This window comes from Bos mutus, chromosome 4 (genome assembly GCF_027580195.1).
Source record: "Bos mutus isolate GX-2022 chromosome 4, NWIPB_WYAK_1.1, whole genome shotgun sequence".
In the NCBI taxonomy this organism is placed as follows: domain Eukaryota; kingdom Metazoa; phylum Chordata; class Mammalia; order Artiodactyla; family Bovidae; genus Bos; species Bos mutus.
The window spans coordinates 86,706,819-86,724,502 of record NC_091620.1 but is presented as its reverse complement, the minus strand read 5'-3'; the positions used below and the strand labels follow the sequence as shown (position 1 = coordinate 86,724,502).

Here is a 17,684-nt window from a genome sequence, read left to right as displayed (position 1 = left end):
TGACATGTTTGTTGAATGAGTCAGGGAATGAGTGACTACAACTCCTCTTCTTACTTTATAACATCAGCTTTTATTTACTATTAGCAATATAAACTAGTGTGTACAAGTTCTAAAGAGGCATATAAAACCCATATTGGTCAGATTTTCCACCTGATGGTAACTAATAAATGCTTCAGTGATGGAGGTGGAAGTTGAAATTTTTTAGCAGTATAAAGTTTGACTTTTATCTTTGGGTTTCATTTACTCATTTATGATACTCTGAGCATCCAATGGCTTGGGTAATTTGAAATGGACAATTTCCATTAATTTTATTAAATGCACACACTTCTGGACTTGTATCATAGGCTACAGAAAAGGGTGGAACAGTGCATCTTCACAATAAATCTGAACCCACTTACCTGCTTGGCTGGACTGTACTTCTTGGATCATAAAATTTGCCCTCTGTAAACCCAAGGAATGTAATAATGATGTGAACTTGTCTGAACTTGCAGTCCCAAATGCATGAGAGTGGTTATTTAAGGCCTGTCATAAATACAGTGTCATGTAACTTTCATCAAAATTTTGAGATATGGGAACTACAGTTTTGAAATAATGTAAAAAAAATAAATAAATAAAAAAAAAAAAAATAAAAGACTAATTCCTATAAAAAATTTAACTGACTCATGGGGAAATTAAATTTAGGCCTTATTAATATGACCTAAAAGTATGTGGTATATGAAATACTAGACTTTTTTCAGTGTGTTTAAACTAGTGATTTGTAGATCAAATTATGTTAATAAACTTGGCACTTTTTTGGTAGTTAAAGGAATTATTTATTTTAGAAAGCAATTCTTACATAAATACTCTAATTTCCTTCTATATGTATAGAATTTTTATATCATAAAGTTTGTGGGAAGCACATAGGTCTATCAGTTCATAATTCAGGAATATTAGATTGAAACAAAATCTTAGATGACCTTCATATCTCTTGGGGTAGAAGGCCTCTGAGGAAATAACACATTTTCCTGGTACCATATAAGCATATATTGAAACTAGCATTGATCAATAGATTTTTTTCAGTGGGAAATGTATATCATATCTCCTTCCAAAACAGAAGTTATATTTTGTTTAAAAGCAATTTAAAAGTATGTATTCAACATCCTCCTTATCATTACATTATGCAGTAGTAGTAAGTTCTATAAAGCATATTACCTAGAAGAATCTCTAGAGCATTGTGTAAACTGTTCTGAAGTAAAGATGGGTATTTGGGGATGAAAACAAGTATCTGAATAAGATATTTGGGGTAAGCAGTTATGTCTTAATGAGATTCTTTCCCTTCACTGGGAGAGTAAACATAGGTAATTGGAAGTGCTGCTGCCATCTGAAAATTTTACCATGCTGTTTTTCTCCCCTTAGGTTTATGATGCTGCAGTCAGGTGGTTGAAATATGATGAACCTAATCGCCAGCCTTTTATGGTTGACATCCTTGCTAAAGTCAGGTTTCCTCTTATCTCAAAGAATTTCTTAAGTAAAACAGTACAAGCTGAACCACTTATTCAAGACAATCCCGAATGCCTTAAAATGGTGATAAGTAAGTTTCCTTAATATCCATTTATAACCTGATCATCTAGCCAGTTTCTCATGGACTTAAAACCTTTCAGATTGGATCAGATGGGGCAGCCAGGGAGAAACACTTGAGACTTAGCCCTTCTGTATAGTTAATCTATTGGGATTCTCAACTGTCTATCTGGAAGGAACTTAGCCCCATCCGTTATTTTATAGGAACACCTGGGATAGAAGGTAAAAAATTAGACTTTGTCTCCTTTCATGTATAGCAACTTTCATTTTATGTGTTTTATTTCCTTTTAAAATAATTGAGCTAAGTAGTGTACTGTGATCACATTTTCTTTTTTGAAGAAAAATGTTGGTTTGTTGCACCTGGAGCACATTTTTTGCCACATTCTCTTTTGATGCACTTAATTTTTCTTGACTTGCAGACTTGAGTTCCAACCCCTCTGTAAAATGCCACTTAATAAAATTGTACAATTAAACAATCTGTTGCTTTTCTTTCTTTGGCAACACTGTTGATAGAGCCTTCTTTCTGCCTGTTTCAGTATGAAGTGTTTGCATTGTAGGTGTAAACTTAAGACACAGTTCTCATCCTGGGACTTCTCTGCCATCCTGGGATGTTCTTTCACTCTTTTCCTAAGTTAGATTTCACTATTTTCCTCAAACGCACGTCTTCCCCTTCCTAAATTCTGTTTGATTGCACATATCCTTAAAAGCTTCCTGAGAAAGAGTATATGATCAGTAAATATTTGGAAATTTGACAAATCACATCTTTATTTTATCATAAAATGTTGAAGGATAGTTAAACTAGGTATAGAATTATGTTGAAAAATCATTTCCAGTTAGAATTTTAAGGCATTTCCCATTGTTTACTAGCTTCCAGTGTTACTTTTGAGAAATCTGATGCCAGTTTATTTAGTATGCCTCCTTGTAAGCATGTAACACTTTATTTTCTTTTAATCCCTGGTATTTTGAAGGGTCACAGTAATGTACCTTGGTTTTCATCTTTTTTTTAGTTATCACACTGGCATTCTCTATTCAGCCACAGATTTCTCAGTTCTTTATTGCTGATATTGTGATTTTTTAGGGATTGAGTCTGTCATCTTTTCTTGTCTCTCCTATCCATCTTTGCCTTTTCTATTTTCTTGGAAATAGCCTTTTCTTTTAGCACTTTTATTTCAGTTATTTTGTATTTCTGTGAGTTTTATTCTCTTATTTCATGGCTATAATATCTTATTCCAGAGTAGCATTATAATGCCTTTAATATTTTCTTATCTTGCCTGCATTTCCTGTATTGCCTTCCTTTTTTCTTTTTTTCTTTGGTTTCTTTTTTTTGCCTTTGGTTTTTTTTTTTTTCTTTTTGTTGTTGAAAACAAATATTTCATATCATCTGTGAATCATATTTATAAGAGTGTGTTATTATAAAATTGATAATACTATGTATGTGAGTGGTCTTCTCATTTATTGGACTAAACTGTAGGATAATCAGGATAGCCAGACAGTTTTTAAATTGGGGACCCCCAAAGGTCATTATCTGTAGTTATTTTCTCAGGTAGTTGGGTTGGAGGCATTTGGGAACTGAATGGGGGAGCATTTTGACTTGAAGGCTTTCACTTAATCCCTGTTTTCAGTTTACACCGCTTTCTGTGTGATTCCCTGAATCTGGACATCTCTGATTCAGAATCTCCAAAGACCAACCCTTCTGTCTCCTATAGTGGGAAAAGCATAGGTATCTGACTGCAGTAGGGAAAGGAGACCTGGCAATTCAGCGGTCATTTATTTTAGAATTTTAGAGTTCTCTTGATTTCATCCCCACTCCAGCTTTTGGGGTATTCTGTATCATTCCAGGGTTCTGCAGGATCATTTGGCTTGCTTCTCATTGGTGTCTCTTGCCATAACTATTCAGGTTTAACATTCAGTCTGCTAGCTGTTTTCATTAACTGTTTTGGGAGTTGCAAATCTTCTAGCACTATCAGAGGTAGAGTTTGTTTGCTTCTTCTTTCCTTGTTTTTGGAGAGTGGCTTTCAAGAGAGAGGAAAGAAAACGTCTTGAAATGGCAAGTGTAATCTCAAGTTGTTTTTGTATTGATAAATCTTAATCAGTCTTTTCCTTTATATCCAGCTTTAGAAATATGTTTGGAAGGGTCTTTCTTGGTCCAAGATGATTTTTTTAAATTTCCTAAATTTTCCTTTTGTGCATTTATGGATTTCTTTTTTTTTTTTCTTAAGCAACTGAGATTGATTACATATGAAATAATCTCATGCCACCCAGAATAAATAAGAGCATAGCTTTATTTTCCCTCCTAAATGTTTGGCAAGATTCTAACCCAGTATCATTGTTGAATGATTCATCTTTGCATTGCAGGCAGATATTTTACCATCTGAGCCACCAGGGAAGCCCTTAAATATTGTTGTACTTCATTTAAATTGTTGTGTGTCCCTAGAGAACTTGTAATTTTCTTACATTCTATATTTCTTGAAAAAAAATTTTCAGATATTTTTGTTGTTGCTATTGTGATTGTATTTTTTTTTCTTTAGTCATTATTGATCTTTTTTTTTTTTTTTTTAATTTCAGTGGACTTCTTTTTTCTAGGGAAATAATTCATGATCTGCAAATAATGATTTTAGTTTTCTCCCTTAATATTTATACTTTTTTCTTTTGTTATATTGCCTAATTGCATTGAATAAGTTTTTAATTGAATGGTGTTCAATTAACTATGGTGGTGATAAATATTAGCCTTGTCTTTCCCTTACGCTGATGGGAATACCTTTAGTTCTCACCTAGAGCCATGGACCTGGCTTTTGACGTTAGTTGGATACATGTGTTGGGGTATATAGGTGGATATGAGTGGAGTAGGTAAGAGATGTCTATAATTAAGAAATTACTTTTGTTTTCCTGAATTTTAAACTTATTTCTAGCGGATACTGATAAAAGTTACTGCTTTTTTCCTGAGAGTTTGAGGATTTTGACAAATATTGCTATAGTGCTATTTTAAAATTTAGTATGTGTATTTAAGCTGTACCTAAATCTATAAAGAAGAATAATGCAAACAGTAAATGTTTTTTGTTCTGTATTTTAGTGGTTTTTTTTTTAACTTCTCAAATGGGACTTAATTTTTTTTAATAGTATTTAAATTTATCCATATTTGTCCATCTCTTTGCACACCATTTCTTCTTTTATCTTAGACCTTCTCCCTATATTCCTGAAGAGCATCCTTTATAAAGTTCATACACTGACAGTCTATTGATTTTAAACTGTTTCAGTTACTAGTTATATAAAAATCTTTTTTTTCTTTTACTCTGTTCTTAAAGGTGAACTGGGCATGTAATTCTAAGTTGAATGTATTTTCTCTCAGTACTTTGAAGATATTCCACCCCACCTCCATCGTTACTATTGATGTCTCCTGTCAGTGTAGTTGTCATTCTTTGTAGACAATGTGCATTTTTTGCCTGTGGCTTTTTAAAAGGGTTTCTGTTGGTTTTGATGTTTAGCATCAAATATAGCTGGACATTTGTTTGTGTTTATCCTGCTCAGTGTTTGTTCATTTTCCCGAGTCTGAGGAATCCATGTTTTTCATCAAGTTTGGAAAACTCTCAGCCATTTTCTCTTCCAATAGTGTCAACTTCTTCGGGAATTTTAATTAAAAAGGTTGTCAGTTCTCCACTCCATAATTTCTAAGCTTTTCGTTGCACTTGGGGTGATTTCTTCAAATCTATATTCCAGTTCACTAGTTCTCCTTTCATGTGTTTCTTTTCTGGTTGGCTGAGCGGTGTCTTCATTGCTGTGGGCAGGCTTTCTGTAGGTGTGATGAACGAGGACTACCCTAGTTGTAGCACCTGGGCTTCTCATTGTGGTGGCATCTCTTGTTGCAGAGCACAGGCTTTAGGCACCCACCTGATTATTAAATAGTATCACTTTCCCTTGATTTGGAAGTAAAGTAAAATTTCTGTTAGACTTATCCCATGGCTACTAGTTAATAATATTACGGTTTTAGGGTAAGTTGACCCAATACTGTCCCCTAGTTTGGGAAAGTATTATGATATATCCATACAGTGGAATGCTCTATATTTACTAAAAATATCTGAGATGAATATCTAATAAACATTTTTCGTGAGTGGCAATAGCATAAGACAGTGCATGGTATAATACCTTTTGGTTCTAGTTATGGTGTCGAGGGGAAAAAAGGGTATGAATCAAGAACATATCCCTTAAGGGGTGATGGGAAAAGAACTGGAAAAGGAGAGTTCACCCAAGCTGCTGTCTTTGAAACCAAGGTGTAGGGAGTTTAAAGAAGTAGATCATAGGTAGTCCCTAGTTTCTTTAAATACAGGGAGGTGAAAGAAAATCAAGACCAAGAAGACACCTTTAGATTCGTGCTTTCATTATGTGGATTTCGTACATGTTAATATCGGATTTTTTGTTATACCCCTATTTGCATGCTGTGTCCTATTTCTGGTTTCACTGGGTGGAGACTTGCATCTGTTTATTCACACATGGAGTAAGCTGTTGAAGATAAACTAGCCAGTCTAAATAAAGTATAGTGCTTAGTTCTTATGTGGATTCTGAATTGACTTAGAATATTGGCATTATTCCAGAAATCCAGCCAAGTGTGGGGTTAGGCTCTTGAGCAGGAATCTTTGCTACATTTTCTTTTTTTGTTTTGTCTTGTTCTAATAAAGAACAGTTCTAAAATTCCTTGACTAGGCACATGCAGCTTTGAAGCCTGAATAAAGCTCAGTGGAGAGAAGGCCTCCCTTCCTCAGACTGTCAGTTACCTTCCTACCATCTGACCTACAGGCTGCCTTCTGAGGGTAGAAGAAAAACAGAAAAGATGATAGGAATGTAGACTAAAACTAAACGGAGAGAATTTACAACTAAAGAAAATGAGTCCTAAAATGAAGATCATAGTCAAAGCCACCACAAAGGGTCAGACCAAGTTCTTACTCAGAATCTTCAAATGACAGTACCTGCCTCTCAAAGGACTAACTCCCAAAGGAATCAGCCTAAGGAGCAAGGGGCTTCTCAGGGAAAGGTCCCAGAGAACTTGTCCTCAGCCCTGTCCTGGGAGAGAAACAGCCCCTCAGTGAAGGAGCCACAGTCTGTGCTTCCTCCAGGGGTGGACACAGTTGGCCAGAGTTGGCAACTGTTGTACAGTTGCACCCATGGCCTGTTGTCTGGAACCTTCCCCTCCTGAATCTCTCCTTCCCTACTGCCTATGTTCTGTTGTTGGGAGAACTGTGTTCATAGATTCCGCAGGACACATCCACCCTGTGTGAAGCCCTCCTAGAGCAGTGGCTCTCAAACCCCATAAGATCTGTTCTGGGGTAGCATTCAATAATTGGGATTTCTAACAAGTTTCCAAGTGATGCTGCTAGTCAGGGAGCTACACTTTTAAGAACTACAGTCTTACAACTAGAGTGGGAGAGGAGGGGATGAGGAAAAGTGGTTTTTCACAGTTGTAAAGGATTGTGAAAAAACAAATCAAAAATATATGACAGAAACCAAATGTGACTTACAGAGCCCAGAATATTTGCTGTCTGGCCCTCTGGAGCAGGTTTGCGGACCCCTGACTGAGAGTAGGCATCTGAGTCTTGGCTGCTGAGTGTGCCAGCTGTTCTAATGCACAGTGCATCTACTAATGCTCTAAAGTGGAAAGAAATGCTAGAAATATTGATACTGATTTTCATTCATTCACAACCTGTTATCCAAAACTGTCTTCTCTCTATACTCCTCTTATAAAAGCGCAACACAGCATCATGAACAGAAGTGTTTTCTGGATGTATTGAAAATTGCTTACATTATTTTATTTTTGGACCAGTAATACTGTACATCATACACAGTTCAAGGGTAGATAGTGAAAAGTCTCACTGGAGGTAACCATTATTATCTAGTATATCCTTCTAAAAGAAGTCTTGAGTCTGTGCATACACAGTCATTTATTGACACATGCTTGTATAAATTATGTATAAATATATATAAATAAAGATATAAATTTTTAAAATAAAGTCACACTCTGTGTACTCTTCTATGTCTTTCTTTCTCCCTTGCCTGCCTTCCTGTCAGCTTGTGGGATCTTGGTTCCCCAACCAGGGAATTTTCCCATCTTGCTTTTTTTTCATTCCACATTATTTCTTGAATTCATCCTGTGTGTACATATTACCCTTCCTTGTTCATCTCAATAACCATATTTAATGTTCTATTGTGTGGATAACCATAATTTTTAACCACTTCCCTGACAGTGAACTTTAGGTTGATAAAATCCTAAAGGGGGAAATTTCTGGCTAAAAGGTATGAAATAATAATTTCACAGATAATTTGCACTCATCAACGTCTCCACCAGGAGTGTAGGAGACTGCTGCTTCCTTTATCATACCGTGTTCTAGATAGTTTGATCTTGTGCAGTCTGATGTATGAGAAACTTTGATTTTAATTTGTGTTTCTCTGACTAGAGCACATGAGCATCTTTTCATATGTTTCAGAGTTATTTGTAATTAGTTCTTTTTCTATGAACTTTGTTCAGATACATGATCTAACTTTCTGTTATTTGATCATCTGAATATTATTGAGTATCTTTTATATGTCTTTTATATGATTTATAAATTCTTTTCTAGTTTGTCATTGTCTCTTTCGTTTAACATTTACTTATTTTTTTGACTGCACTGGGTCTTATTTGCTGCATGTGGGATCTAGTTCCCAGATGAGGAATCAAACCTGGTCCCTCTGCATTGGGAGTACAGTCCTAGCCACTAGACCACCAGGGAAATCCTGTCATTGTCTTTTTATTTTTTATTTTTGCCATAAAATAATTTAACTTAAAATTTTATGTAGTTCTAATTTTTTTTTTTTAGGTTCTGTGTTATTTGTCTTTTCTTAGGCTTCCTTGGTAGCTCAGATGGTAAAGTGTCTGCCTGCAATGCAGGAGACCTGGGTTCATTCCCTGGGTTGGGAAGATCCCTTGGAGAAGGAAATGGCAACCCAGTCCAGTACTCTTGCCTGGAAAATCCCATGGACGGAAGAGCCTCGTAGGTTACAGTCCATGGGGTTGCAAAGAGTCGGACACGATTGAGTGGCTTCACTTTCACTTTCAGGCTTCCTCATTCTGGGCCTATATTTTTTTTAACTTTAACTGTTTTTCTTTAGTTCATTTATAAGGCTTTAAAACATTTAAAAATATTCTATTGATTTGGAATTTGCTTTAGAGTAAAATATGAAGTTAGGTATTTTCTTCATATCACTGTCTATCATCATTTATTGAATAATCTACTTTTCCCACACTGATTTGAAATGACATCTTAAAAGTTTTTAATTGCTGAATGTCCCTTGACTTGGCAAAATTAAGTAATTGCTGAAAGATTTTAGATCACAATAGTTATGAATCCTCATTGCATTTTAGGATCATCTAAGCAGTAAGTACTTCTCCAAGTTTTATGTGCATCTGAGTTACTTTCGGATTTTGTTAAATATGCAGATTCTAATTCAGTAGCTCTGGGATTCGGATTTCTAACAAGTTCCCAGGTAATGAAGTTGCTGATCTTTTAACCACATATACGGAGAAGGCAACGGCACCCCACTCCAGTACTCCTGCCTGGAAAATCCCATGGATGGAGGAGCCTGGTAGGCTGCTGTCTATGGGGTCACACAGAGTCAGACACGACTGAAGTGACTTAGCAGCAAGGGGCGGTACCGGTGCTTCCACCCTTTCACCAGAGGTTTCGATTTAACTCTGCTGAGGTAGGCCCCAGCGATAGTTTCTGAGATTTTCTAGGTGACTCTAATGTACAGTGAAGATTGAGAACTGCTGGGTTAGGAGATCTGAATTTCAATAATTAATATTATGGCTGCTGTTGCTTGAAAAGCCAGATGATTCACTGATATTTACTAAGTGGGTAGGACAATCTTAGCATTAAGGTGATGACGGAGAATGATAAATTGATTAGCACTCAGATTATTATACATTTCTCCTGCCTCATTCCCCCTCACTCTTTCCATAAATGTTAGAGAGATGATAGGGAAAAAAAATGGTTACAGAAATAAGAGCACTGTTTTGTTTGTTTCCTTTTCAAAGTAAGTATTAAAGTGCCTGAAGTTCTTGAAGAGTTGTCATGTATTTTTCTATAGGTGGCATGAGGTATCATCTCCTTTCTCCAGAGGATCGAGAAGAACTGGTAGAAGGCACAAGGCCCAGAAGGAAGAAACATGACTACCGCATAGCCCTGTTTGGAGGCTCCCAACCACAGTCTTGTAGATATTTTAACCCAAAGGTAACTAACTTTTATCCTTGTTTTTGTTTCTAAAAGCACTGAGCAGATAGACTGGCACCTACCAGGGATAGTAATGACTCAGAGATGTTATAATTTATGGTGTTCTTTCATAGATCTTATAAGATACAGAGTTATATCTCATTTTACAAATAAGGAAACTGAGGCTTAGTCAGATTTCAAATGTCTCTGTGACTGCTCTGGAGTGCTACATAGTAACCATTATCAAAGAAAAGGGAAAGCAGTTCTTCTAATTTGTTGGGAACTCCTTGCATTCATCTCCACTCCTTGCTTTACTTATGTGCCATTTTCAATGAAAATCTGCTTCTGGAGCTATGGGTTTTTTTTTTCCCCTTTAGTAATTATGTTTGAATATAAAATAATACAGTCTTTCTAGAAAATGTGAAAAATGTAGACCATCATGAGGAAAAAGATAAAATTACCTTTCCCCAACCATCTAGATATTATTCCAATTTTAATGTGTTTTACATTATGCCATTTGGGCAGCAGAGTTTGAGTCATAGGTCTAGGAACACAATTTTTAAAAATAGATTATGAGAAAGTCCATTCATATTTCTACCTCTTGTTTCTTAGACCTGTGATTTTTGGCTATTGGAGAGATAATACTATATTTTGCTATTGCTACATATACTGGCCAAGCAGAACACATAATACCATTATCCTAAAAAGATAGCACCTGACCTTGCAAGATGGTACCCATAACTGATGTTGAGTCTCAGCACTTAACGATCTCTTTCATCATCTTATAGGCCCATTTTTTGTCGATGATAGATACCTGGATGAGTCCAGAGCATCCTTTTTACATCAGGATACTTCTGATACTACTTTCTCTGAGAAGTGGGTCCTTGGAGGCTTTCTATATAATACGATAGTGGTGATACACATAGGGTAGTGTTGTCAAGAGTGCAAAAGACAGCGTGGGCCAGTCCAAATCCAGAATAAATATCAATTCCAATGAGGACGGAGCTTTGTCCCTTCAATAATGGGACGGTTCCAGTGTAGTTAGCATGGCATTAGGTAACTAACTGGTTCCCTCAAGGTATGATAACAAATCAGCTTCTTAGAATCGGTCAGTATTGCCCACAAAGTGGGTGCTAGCCAGTAGTGGATAGCCACGTAGGCTTCAGGTAAGGAAGGGCCATTAGCTGTTTTTTTTGTTGTTTTTTTCCTAACTTTTTATTTTATATTGGAGTATAGCTGATTAACAATGTTGTGACATTTTCAGGTGAACAGCAAAGGGACTCAGCCATACATATACATGTATCCATTCTCATAAAGGCTCACTAACTTCTGTAGCCACTGACTTATGTAGATAATGCATGCATCTATCACTGCACTGTAGTCACTCAAGCCCACTGAGCAAGCATCACACTGGGGAGGAAAGATGCAGACACAGTCCTAACCACATGATTACTGAGACTTTGCTGCAGCTGTGGGCACTCCAGTAAGAATTCATGTGGGACTCAAATTTGTTTCCTTTTGGGAGAACGGGGTGGGGCGGGCTTCTACATTATCCTTTCTCAAATCTCCTTGTCAGCATTTTTTTCATTTTTGCTTATTTCAGGTGTAACCATCTGGGTAAACCATTAGTCACTGTCTGACATTTGATAAAAAACTGACCTGAGGCTTCCTGTACGGAATGACATAATGAACAATTAAAGGAACTGCTTGAAAATCTGCCATATCAGGATATGTCTTTTCTGTATTATGCCTCAGTACCATTCCTGAAGGGACTATAATGCTTAAGCTAGTACTTTTGGCTAGTACTGTCACAGATGAACCAAGCTCAGGTCTCTCAAATTTGTCAGCTGATGTGGAAAGACCACCTCCAAGAAGACATAACCCTGGGTGAGGGAGAAGCCTACTGAGGAAGGGTTGTGATTATCCCATTTGGATGTTCTGTGCCTTTGAGACCTCCAAAAGCCCAGTTCTGTGTCTAAATACTAGATCATGGATCGAAACCATGCTATTGGTGATGTGGTAGGTCAGGTAACACTATTCAAAATGGGTTAACGATATGCTCACCTGGTTTCCCTTGGTGTCAGACATTTGCTGTCTGTCAGACCCTAGTGGCCAGCCAGGAGCTATTTCCTGAAAAAATGGTACCTGCCTAAAGTAGGTTGGCCCTGCTCTAGAATCCCAGGGGTGTGCTCTGTGGTCGTATTGGGACATGCCTCAAGTTATAAGCAGCAACTCAATGCCCTAGGGTCACAGGCTAGCCTGAGCAGCTGAGCTGTACTTTTTCACCTGTCCCACTTAGAAAGCTGCTCCAGGTTCTGCTCACAACTGGCAGCTTTTTGGTTTGCCCAGTTAGAGTGTAAATGTAGGACACCCAAACACAGGATATGTGTCATTTGTAAAGTGTTAGAAGATGCTTGGGGCAACAAGCTGTCCTTCATTTCCAAGAGGTTATACCAACATGATATAGATCAGGGCTTGGCTAACTTTTTCTAAAAGAGATAATAAACACTTGAATTTTATAGTCTACATAGTCTTTGCTATAACTGCTCAACCTGATGCTGTAGCCAGAAAGCAGCCATAAATAATACATTAAAACATGGGTATGGCTGCATTCCAATCAAACTTTATTTACAGAAACAGTCGGTTGGATTTAGCCTGCAGTTTGCCAACCCTTGCTGCAGACCTGTGGACATCTAGGAACTCTGTTGCGAGCAACACCATACTTTAGGATAACTTTTGTTTTGAGAAACACTTGTCTTCCCAAGACATGTGGGATCCCTTCTATTTTCCGTTCATTTCTGTTTCCAGAACTGATCAGTGTTATAGGCATCCACATAGGAGACCTTTGGCAAGGTGAGATAGACCAGGGCTCCTGCAGCTGAGATCATAGCATAGAGTTAGTCTAGAGATCTTGAAGTCAGACTATGAAATAACTTTATCTTTTCTGTCAGTTGAAAAGAAATTCCATCTAATGATCTTGGGTAGATAGTAACAGAAATACACACTAGCCAGAGTGTAAGCTATAAACCAGGTTTTAGTGGTTGCTTCAGTCTGGTCCAGTGAGGAGACCGGAACCTGGCCCTGATGCAACAATCAAGAGTCACCAGTCAGTTCAGCTGCTCAGTCGTGTCTGACTCTTTGCGACCCCATGGACTGCAGCACGCCAGTCTTCCCTGTCCACCAACTACTGGAGTCTGCTCAAACTCATGTTCATTGAGTCGGTGATGCCATCTAACCATCTCATCCTCCGTCGTCCCCTTCTCCCACCTTCAATCTTTCCCAGCATCAGGGTCTTTTCCAATGAGTCAGTTCTTTGCATCAGGTGGCCAAAGTATTGGAGTTTCAGCTTCAGCATCAGTCCTTCCCATGAATACTCAGGACTGATTTCCTTTAGGATGGACTGGTTGGATCTCCTTGCAGTCCAAGGGACTCTCAAGAGTCTTCTCCAACACCACAGTTCAAAAGCATCAATTCTTCAGCGCTCAGCTTTCTTTATAGTCCAACTCTCAGATCCATACATGACTACTGGAAAAACCATAGCTTTGACTAGATAGATCTTTGTCAGCAAAGTAATGTCTCTGCTTTTTAATATGCTGTCTAGGTTGGTCATAGCTTTTCTTCCAAGGAGCAAGCATCTTTTAATTTCATGGCTGCAGTCACCATCTGCAGTGATTTTGCCGCCCCCAAAAATAGTCTGTCACTGTTTCCATTGTTTCCCCATCTATTTGCCATGAAGTGATGGGACCGGATGCCATGATCTTGGTTTTTTGAATGTTGAATTTTAAACCAGCTTTTTCACTCTCCTCTTTCACTTTCATCAAGAGGCTCTTTAGTTCTTCTTCACTTTCTGCCATAACCCACAGAAGATATATGCTGCCAGATACCAAAAAGACCTCCAGGGAAGGAGTGGCAGGTTAGTTTGGTTAAATATCATTATATTTAGACTGTCCCTGTGACTGGCTTTTGGGTCATATATCTACAGTCAGAATATAGGCTGATTTTTTTTTTACCTGAAGACATTTAGTTTCCTTCCTTAGTAGAAGACTGAGTGAATGGCAGGTACCATAAAGCTTGATGGCCTGTGCAACACAGTGCAGTAAGCACAATGTCAGTGTGCTTAACAGGTTGATACACCTACACATCTATTTCATACAAGTAATGTTAAGACTGTTGACATTTCAGTGGCTATTTAATTTCATTGCTTTTTAATTTTTCAGGATCCTTCTGAGTCAGGAGCAGGAAACTTATCAGTTCTTTTTTTCCCCAAGAAAAATCTAAAGTCACAGGAGCTTAAATTATAATTCTATGAACCACAGCTTTCAGGTGTTGATGATAGTTACACCCTCCTAACTTTGGTGTCGATTTTGACAGTTAAAAACCCAATTAAAGTATATTTTGGTAAATACTTTATCTTTTAGTAGATGTCTGTTTTGATGTACAGAGGTACAAGGAGAATACTGATTTCACTTGGGAGACAGCATTGTTTTTAGAGTAAGGCAAATATGGAATGACTACTAGCACTTGTTTCTGGCCTGTAGTTGTAACAATTTCCTTGATTTTTTTTTTTTTTTTTTTTATTGAACAGTTGAAAAAAGATGAGTGTGCTGCACAAGCCTGGAAATGAGACTGTAACTTCAGAAATCTCATTTGATGTCTTGCTTTGCTCTTATAAATGGCACATACTTGGTGCTCTTCTGTATACTCAATCACAAGTTCTTAGATTTATAGTGGAAATATTTAAATAATTGAGGATATAACTACCAATAAAAACATTCTTATTCCATCAATTATTACTCATTTCCTAATGTTAACACTGTTAGCACCCCCATTATAATATTTATTAAATATTTCTGTTGGAAGTTCCACCCTCTCCTTTCTTTTTACTAAAACTACATCTTAAAAATTTTCACCATTTACTCTTAATATTTTGATATAAGTTGATTATTATTTCTAATATTAAAAGTCGGGAGGCTGATTTCTCTAAGTTATTATTTACCTTGAATCTCCAAAGTGAACATTATTTCATTTTCCATTTCAAGTAGACTGCTTAATAATAAATACTGTATAGGAATTGTTTTAAAATTCTTGAATTTAATATTTTCAGAGATGTTAAAATGGTTTTAACTATCCTTAATGGAACCCATTGATATGTGTCCTATACCTGTCCCAAATGATTATTTTCACTGAATTGATCTCCTTCAAAGACACAATTTAAGCAATACTACTTAATTGAATTATCTAGAATTAAGCAGTATCCCTATAAAGTGTTGTCTTTAGATATTCCTTGGATATCACTCATGAGAAGCAGCAAATATTTATATTAATTGCTGATTGAAAGATGATAAGAAAAAATATTTTTTTTCTAGTAGATAAGTAGATAAAGTAGTAGAAATCTTGGGTTGCTATATATTGAATTGAAATGATACTGTTCTTGTCATCCTTTGAGAATTCTGCTGAGTCTCCTCTTCCCCTTCCCCACTGTCCCTGTTGATATTTATCAAGTGTTTAATGATTATTGAAGAGTTATTTGTCTGAATCCAGTGCTCTGTTCTCAGAATTTGTGTTCTCAATTGTAGCATGGGAATGTTTTATAATACTGATGCCAAAATAAAAGTTGACTTAATTGACCAGATTATTTGGACTATTCCTGTCAGTGAAATGATAAGCTTTGAGGGCTTAAAACTTTGTAGGGGTCTTGGCTCACCACTTTCACATGGTGGAGACAGAGACTCTGCCTCAGAGAAAAAGGGATTCTGCATAATACCCTGCTAAAACCAGACAAGGAGTAAGAACAACACGGTGAGGACCAGGTCTGGTTGCAGAGGTAGAAAACCAGTGGTGCCATGTTTTACAGAATCATCAGATTCAAAAGGTTTATGCTGTGTATCTTTTTCTTTTGGCTTCACCGCACAGCTTGTGGGACTTTTAGTTCCCCTACCAGGACCCTCGGCAATGAGAGAATGGAGTCCTAACACTGGACCACCAGAGAATTGCCTCTAAGTACCTTTTCCTGCTCACAACTCTGAAGTAGACTCATCACTGAGCTTAGTGTCTGGCCCAATGCGTACGGAGACGGTCCTATACTATCATCAAGGTGGAACTTGGCGATTATATGTTGCATATGATTTTAAAAGACTTGTGCGTAAAAGAAGTATAAACCTTATACTACTACTACTACCAAGTCGCTTCAGTCGTGTCCGACTCAGTGCGACCCCATAGACGGCAGCCCACCAGGCTCCCCCATCCCTGGGATTCTCCAGGCAAGAATACTGGAGTGGGTTGCCATTTCCTTCTCCAATGCATGAAAGTGAAAAGTGAAAGGAAGTCGCTCAGTCGGAAAATGTTATTAAAAAATTAGAGAAGTTTTGTAAGAGTGCATCAGTGGTGTTTGTCACCAGCAGAGTGTTGTACAAGTAGTGTACTGAAGTCCAAGAGGGAGTGCTGCTGAAATGATCAGGAGCATCTGTCAGAACAGAATCTCCACAAAGGACAGCAGTAATCCCAGGTGGGTTGGACCCATAGCTGTATCCCCCAGGGACTGACATTGCTGGAAGACAAGTATGGGTCACCATGGGTGTCCTTTAAACGTTCTTAGTTGTCAGTATAATAGGTAACAGTGGTAAAACCAGTGTTCTTTGCAGCTTATGCACGTTAGGTATTTCTCACACCTGCTTGTTTGCAGGCAGTTTGGTGGTCCTCAAGTTCAGATAGAAGAGACTGCAACACATTCTGAGGTGAATTCTCAGTAGAGTGCCTTCCTAGAATGTTTTCCAAAATGGGAATATTGATAGCCTCTTTTTTTTTTTCCTTATAAGCATCTCCATAACATACTTTTGTAGTTTTGTTCTAAAGTCAGCCTCACAGCCCTTGTACCACACATAGGTGTGGTACCTGAAGTTTCCCGCTTCAGGGATCAGTTCCTTTTGTGTTTAATCACTGTGTCTGCAAGAAACCTTGGTGAAAATACGACTCACCATGGGAGGGATGACTTCAGAGTCACTCTCATAAGCCACAGTCAGCCATAATTATTACCAGTTAACAGAGGAGTCCCCTTAAAAGACTGAGAGAAGACAGAAACAAAGTTGTAGGCATTTGATTGAGGGCCCTAGGTGGGAAAGGATAAGGAGACTGGGGAAGATAAGTCTATGTGGTGTTTTGAAGGATTCTAGTCATCCTGGAATTAGCTAGAGGGTAGTGGGTACATAAATGCAATGCTAGGGGGGCAAGAGTCAGGCTGAAGAAAGCCAACCAGGAGTGAAAGAAATTATCACTATTTTTACTATATCTTGTCACTTGGAAATTACTATTGGCTACCTTTGGTAATTGTTCATATTGATGATCCCAAGGCACAGTAAGAACTATTATTCTAAAATCATGCTCAGATAGGTTTCTTGTGATGATTTTCTTTGAAAATCGGTAATCAGTATAAGAGATAATTAACTTCAGTTGTTATAAATGACAACAGATTGTACGACAGTGTATTGTACAGTCAGCTGGTTGTAAAGTGCAGTTTAACCAGAATTTGAAATTTTGGGGTTGGGCAGCAGCGGGGATTGTGAAGGATATATATCAGTCCTGTCCCTCACACTCAAAGTGTATGAGGTGTACACAACCTTGAAGCAGTTAGAGAAGACGGAGGCTGAGGTCACTGAAGCAGCCACTGAATGTAACTACTTAAAAGTCGTGATACTGATAGCTTACCTTGAACCGTGTCAGATTCGTGATCTCTGAAGAAGAGAATTTAGCTTCTGGACCAGAGACGAGGCTTGATCACTCAGAGCTTTTGTGTAGCAGAGTTTTATTACAGTGAAAAAGGGATGGAGAAAGCTTCTGATATAGACATCAGAAGGAGGCAGAGTGTCCCACTCAGTCTTATCAAGACCTTATATACTTCTT

The 17,684-nt window shown here is 37.6% G+C and overlaps 1 protein-coding gene across 5 annotated transcripts in view; it reads left to right on the top strand.

Annotated features, from left to right (window-relative positions):
- KLHL7 (kelch like family member 7) overlaps positions 1-17,684 on the top strand; it is a 56,560-nt gene that overhangs the window by 22,558 nt on the left and 16,318 nt on the right. For all 5 annotated transcript variants that reach the window (XM_070369740.1, XM_070369741.1, XM_070369742.1 and 2 more), the window contains 2 exons: positions 1,396-1,570; positions 9,667-9,809. In XM_070369740.1, the coding sequence (XP_070225841.1) occupies positions 1,396-1,570; positions 9,667-9,809 (318 nt within the window). The remainder of the gene's footprint in view (positions 1-1,395; positions 1,571-9,666; positions 9,810-17,684) is intronic.